Here is a 6621-nt window from a genome sequence, read left to right as displayed (position 1 = left end):
AATCCGGCCTGAGGCCCCTTACCGCATGTCTCAACCCTACTCTTGACCCTGTTTCTGACTCTATCCACTGTCCTCCTCTATCTAATAAAGATACGAAAATGCCCAAAAATAAATCTTTAAAAAAAAAAAATTCAACTTGTTAATTTGCTCAAACATACTAATTATTTTCTCAAAGATTAAAAGACAGACATTCTTTTCTTGAAAACTTTATTTTCCTCACAGTTTAGAGAAAATGGGGGTTAAGTGAATCTGCTTCATTGCAGCTTTGTTATTTTTATCAAATCAAAAGCAAATATTTAAGATTTGAAGTTATTTTAGTCTTTGTCATGTTCTTACTTATACTTAAAGTAAGCAGATTCTTCAGAAAAACTTTAAACCCAGCCTCATAGTTTTATCTCTGCATAAAAAGCAGTTATGTCTCTGATTAAACCAATGATAATGTTCTCTCCAGCCCCAACATGTGGTGTATTTCATGTCCCGGCAGCATCGGCAGAGTCACAGCTACTACTCCTTTTCCTTTTCCCGCTGTCTTCATCACGGTGCTCTTCATGGTACCCACCTGTCTGTTCTGAACCAGTTCTTTGTTGAGAGACAAGGGTTTCTGGAAAGCTCTGACCCGGCCCGAGCACCTGCCTGACAGTCACATTCACTCTTGAGCTCTGGATGTACCTGCAGCACACCTTACAGTCCTCCTCAGATACAAGCTCCACCACAGAGCTGTGCTGCAGAGAGGAGGATGGGCTGCAGCGCTCCATCTCTAGGGCTGTTTGTCCCTCTGGCACCGGAAGGATGCGAGGGACGGCATGGTAGAGGAGGCGGCTCTGTCCGGACATCACCATCATGTCCCCACTGTGCATGAACATGGCTGTGGGAGGGTCCTGTCTGCGTGTTCCACCCAGTAGGAAGATTGATGACTGCCCAAAGCTACAAGAGAAGAAAACAAGATTTACAGTGCAGAACTTGAGTTTAACAAACACCAAAGACCTTGTATTTCCAAAACTATAACAGCCTGGGTAGCTATTGACAAAAAAATCGGTCAGAACATTGTTTAACACTGTTATACATAAAGAAAAATGCAGGAGTGCATGTACAAAATGACTCTCTGATGTTCCAAGGATCCCTGGCTAATTTAGTCAAAACACTTGGAAATTCACATTCAGCTTTTCTCATCTCTCACCTGAATGACAGCAGAGGGCGGCTGTGATCTAGTTCTGATTCATCCACGTGGATTCCCAGAGATGAATCTGGTCTGTAGTAGTTGAGGATGCCAGCCTCTGCATTGAAACCTGGGAACCCACAAGCAGCCGTTACATGGAGGGACAGAGAGTGGAGATCAGCCGGGAAAGGAGTGTGATGGTCGGCAGAGTATGTCTGCGAATGAAACAACAGGAGAAACATTTGGACTGTTACACAACTTAAGCACAGGAAATTAAACTAAATTTAACTAAAACCAACTTAAACTCAAACTAAAAGGCTACAGAGCTTTAGGGATATTTCAGGCTCTCTGCGGGTCTTTATGAGCAGATATCTTAAGAAATAATAGAGGGATTTTCTTCATTCTTTACACAAATGTTTGCTCTGACTCAAGGATGAACCTATCAGATTTTAGGAGTCAGAGGTCAACGTCAGGACCATTGAGCCTCATGTTCACACCTTGCTACTGAATGCAAACTATTAGGGATTTTCTTCAAGCTTTGCACAATAAGATCAGGGGGTATACAGTTTTCAGTAAGGCGAAACTCTTCCAGATTTCTGGTCTTAGTATTTGGTATTACTGTCCCATAATAAAAATAGTAATTAAAAAAAAACTCCACAAAAAACACACATGACAAGCAGGTTGATGAAGAGGGGTCTGGCTACACACTGTACATTTCTGACGACCACTCTAACTGACCGTTCGGCTAAGACATTGTAGATCTCAGAAAGGAAGCGCCATAATTTGCCGGTACAACATATTTTGGGTTTTAGATTTATTTCAAATTCAACTTCATTCATAAACAAAGTCTGACAGTTACATTCATGCAATAACCAAACGCAAAAAATGACAGACTAGGTGACATTTCATAAAGGAAACAGAGAAAAAGGTCAGAGGTCTAATCAGGGATTAAAACATGATTAGCTCTAATTTAGAAGTAGTTACAAGAACTGTGGCTCATTTTAGCTTCGTTAGCTTTAGCTCAAGCTAACATAGCTACAGTAGCTACGTAATTAAGCCAATAAAGCTAAGTTAGCTTTGACAGCGTGAGCTTTAGCAAACACAGCTTATATTACCATAGATACATAATGCTTTGTGAGCTCAGCTTCAGCCCGTTAGCTCTGTAGCACCGTTATCTACCTAGCTTATGTGGCTAATGGAGCAATGTAACTTATGCTGGCTAAGTTAGAATCTTTTCATGGAGGACATGGTTCTTTTCTGTCTGCAGACTGTTTATTCAGCTTTATTGAACGTCTCGTCATCAGGTTTTGCAGGTCAGGTTTTTGACTTACAACTTTTAGTATCCTTATCATTATCTTTACCCTAACCCTAAAAGAAAGTTGAATCTGATTTCATTTGTAAAGTTTTATCACGTCTTTCTCTTCTGAGATATACGGCATCTCAGATGAACAGTCGAGTGCCCATCAGAAATAAAATGGGTTGCAGCCACATTGTCTTGTATTGGGTCTTGGGTTGATCAAGCACTTGCCAGTGTGCAGAGTCTGCTACTATACAATAATTCAATCTTTTTAAGAAAATGACTCCTACAGAGTTTTAAAACATAATTATGACATAACTGAAGGGATTTATAAATGCAGTGTTGTTTCCAAACTCCCCTGGTAAACTGATTTACATCAGGACTGGCGACTGAATTACAGAAAATTAGGATTATAAATTGCCCCAATATATAAGCTGCAGTCTGTTTTGGAACCTTTTTTGTAAAGAGAAAGACAATTTGTTGGTGCTGAACCACTTTTTTCAAGCATCCAATTATTTTCCCATTGTATCTAGAAGCTGATCAAGGATTTTACTGAAGCAAGTGTGTCACCTTACAAATATCATCAATGTACAATACAAACAGTATTGGTACCAGCACAGATCCTTGTGGGACCCCACATGTGACTTGTAACAAGTCAGACATGTTTTTGTTTATTTCTACTATTGTCTCAGAGGTAGCTGCTGAGCAATTTGTGGGCTGTCCCTGTAATTTCATATCTTTTGAGTCTGGACCATAGTAGACGATGTGATTTTTGTATCTTACCTTTGTATCCCAGTTGTAGTGATAACCCAGAGTGACCCAGCGCAGCTTCTCTAGGAGAGTCTTTGGCTCTCTTTTTCCAGGAGAACTGTGGAGGGAATCAAAGACAAGGCAGGCTAAAAAAAAAGCTGCAAATGTTTAAAATTTAGCTGCTATAAAATTTTCACACACACAATGGACAGGCATGTAATATCGACTCCCTTCCAAAAGTATTGGAACAGTGAGGGCAATTCCTTTATTTCTGCTGTAGAATAAAAACATTCGGGTTTGACATTAAAAGATGAATATGAGACAAGAGATCAACATTTCAGATTCCTGGTCTCTGCACTGTTTGGTGCATGACTTTCACCCACTCTCTCCCCCTATATTTCCTGTCTCTCTTCAGCTGTCCTAAGACCAAAAAATAATCTAAAAATAATTACCCAAGTAGAAGTAAAACTACTGGTCTACAAATCTACTCAAGTAAAGGTTAAAAGTCTATCATTTGAAGTTTGCTTAAAGTATTGAGCAACTTCTGATACCCAAGAAGCTTGTATTGTGAAATATGAAGTTTCCTTGATATGCAATCACAGCAAGAGAAAATGAATCTCCAACCAGGCTGGTTATCATAAGGTGTGACTTAGCTTAAAGTAAAATACCGTAAAACAACTGTGTGCTGCTGACCATCACGTTTTTTCAAAGTCAAAGTAATGGCCAGTTTCATGTTGTTGGCAGAAAGCATGACCACCTCCCTTTGACTTTTAATGCTTAATTTTTTACCCAGTGCTTTTTAAATCTAGTGACATACAATACTTTCTCCAAAAATATACTTAAGTAAAAGTAAAGTGACCGAGTTTAAAATGCAAACAAAAAAGCACAAGATCACAAAAAAGCTACTCAATTACAGGAATCTGAGAAAATATAATTAGTTATTTTTCTGCACTATTTTCACCTGAGTCCTTGCAGACTCTTTCCCCAGATGTCCTGTGTTTCAGACGGAGGCATGTGCATGTCCAGGTTGCAGACATTGGGCTTCTGAGGGTACGTCTTCAGACACTGTTTGACCCAGAACGGCTGGGAGCCCGGCAGGAATGGGTTACAGATGAAGATGAATCCTAAGAAACATAAAAGAATCTTACTGAGGCATTTTCTTACTCTTTTATCATCAATGAGAACTGCTAAATTATTGCCAAAATGTTAAATAACAATAGCTTTCAGTCACATGACTAGTGTAAAGGCCTGGAAGGCAAAAAGAGGTTAAGAGAATAGCAGCTACCACTGTCCAATTGTCCGACTCTAAAAAATAATGTATGTTTACTTAACAACATTTTTGGAGCCCTGAAGTATGCGAGATGTTTTTATGTTCTTTTGATGTACTTTCTTGTTGTGTAGCACCTGCAAACCTTGGTTTGGATGTGCATGTGAACACCTAATTTGTTAAGTAATCCTTTAACTTGGATAATTTTTTTTTCTATGATCTTAAGAAGCCAAAATTATGACTGAAATTGAAACTCGACTGAAACCCAGCATTATCCACATATATATTTTTCTTCTAAATATTGTGTTAAGTTGTGGTTTAAGTGTATTTGAAACACTCTTTCTAGATTTTTTAAATTTACCTGGATAGCCCTGCAGACCAAACGCTCTCCAGTCTCTGACAGGCAGTAATCCGACCTGTGCGGCGTCCACATCATTCACTGCAGAGGGATTTAGTTTGGCTGAAACTATCTGTTGATCACACAGAAATGTATTTAGTAGAGAAAACATCATATTGAATATAGAAAACACTAGTGGAAAGTCACTAAATATTCATTTAACTGTGACGTTTTTTGTGTACTCTTACTTTTTGTAATTTAAAAAAAAAATTTCTTGTGTGTGTAAATTTTGGGGAAATATATTACTACACGACATTGTACAAAGTAGTCATTAATCAGTAAAACAAATATATAATAAATAAATCAAGAAAGACATTAAAAGGGGAATGGAGACCTGTCAGCCCCAGAAACTTGGCAGTTGTTCCAGCTTATATTATACGACACTTTAAGTTAAATGTTAAAGTTTAACATGGGTTAAATATTCTTCTCTTTCTGCTTTCTGTTTTACAAAAATTGAGATCGTATCTTTTATAAAAGCGTCTAGTATAGTAAAATTTGACAACATTGCTCTGACTCTTTTAACCAATAAAAATGTGAAACTAACAACAGAAACACAGACACATTCGCATAAAACTATACCTTATCACCCTTATATACCGATGAATTTCCAAAACTTAAAAGTTCTTCAACTGTAAAAATTAAAGCAGGTCGATAAATTTTACTCAGGTTCACTAACGTGTTATTCCCCGTGTCTTTTCTTTAAATTTAACATTTTCTTCACCTTGTCATTCGTAAAACCTTTGGAGAAATCAATGACATCGCTGTAATCTGGTGGAGGGTTTCTTTTCCTGTAAAACTTAAATATTTTTCTGAATGCATCTTCTCCACCCTCCACAACGGCGGCCGCCATCTTGGCCATGACGTAACTTCCCTTTAAGCTCGAGCAGTTTCCGGTGAGTTTTCTATGTGTGTTTTTAAGGAAATGTACTAAAATAAATTTCATCTTAAAAAAAAAAAAAAAAAAAAAAACACAAACAAAACAAGAAAAAATAATACGCAATTGTAACACAAACATGATTACGCATTTTTTTTTGTTATGTTATATGGTTAAAGGGCATATGAAAGTAAAGTTACTATTGCTCCTATATGGATGTTTGGACTCTATGGGAGTTTGTGCTGCTGCGCACGTTGGTTAAATTCTTCATCTTAAAAAAAAAAGAATTAATATTATTGAGACAAAATATATTCTCCAGTCTTGAAAGTCATGCAGTCTGTAGCAGCCTCTTTTGCTGCGCTGCCGTGCGTCTTTTTACGATGCTCCTCCCTGCTCTAAAATATCGAAACTTGAATATCGAGTTTTAAAAGCAGAAAACATGGAGGGAAACCTCGACTGAGTTGAACTAGCCTTGTTGTTATATCAGTTATTTTTATCAGGACGTATTAAGGCCCGTTTTTAATATTCAGTACAGCCGTTTCCCCCTTATTTTTTAACAACAGAGAGAAAATTAGAGCAAGTCATTCAGTTACTCCACGTTTCCTACAGCACCATTTGCTTGCCCTGTCTGGGATTAAAGCGTATCTTTACATCATGGGCAACGTTATTTTACACGCCTGGTGATTACCTGAACAGTGTTTGTTATGCTGGATGCTTTTAAGCAACAGGCCAGAATCCGCGCATGCGCGGGCGGGAGTGAATGACAGGCACTGCAGTCCAGGGAGTCTTCTCTTATTTCATCAGCAGTAAGGAGAGGCAGGCTGGTGATGCACAGGTCAAACCTCCAAGCCCTAGTCAATGAATAGAAAAGTTTTCTGAC

The 6621-nt window shown here is 38.2% G+C and overlaps 1 protein-coding gene across 1 annotated transcript; it reads right to left on the bottom strand.

The window, feature by feature from the left end:
- Positions 1-203: 203 nt before the first annotated feature.
- On the bottom strand, positions 204-5726 carry alkbh1 (alkB homolog 1, histone H2A dioxygenase). The gene is made up of 6 exons (XM_041812980.1): positions 5589-5726; positions 4832-4940; positions 4165-4327; positions 3237-3321; positions 1178-1371; positions 204-924 (listed from the first exon to the last, which is right to left on the bottom strand). The coding sequence occupies exons 1-6, from the start codon at positions 5724-5726 to the stop codon at positions 471-473; spliced, it is 1143 nt and encodes a 380-aa protein (XP_041668914.1). The 3' UTR covers positions 204-470.
- Positions 5727-6621: the final 895 nt, after the last annotated feature.

The sequence above is a fragment of the Cheilinus undulatus genome, linkage group 18 (genome assembly GCF_018320785.1).
Source record: "Cheilinus undulatus linkage group 18, ASM1832078v1, whole genome shotgun sequence".
Taxonomy (NCBI): Eukaryota; Metazoa; Chordata; class Actinopteri; order Labriformes; family Labridae; genus Cheilinus; species Cheilinus undulatus.
The sequence above is the reverse complement of the archived record's forward strand: the minus strand, read 5'-3'. Positions and strand labels throughout refer to the sequence as shown.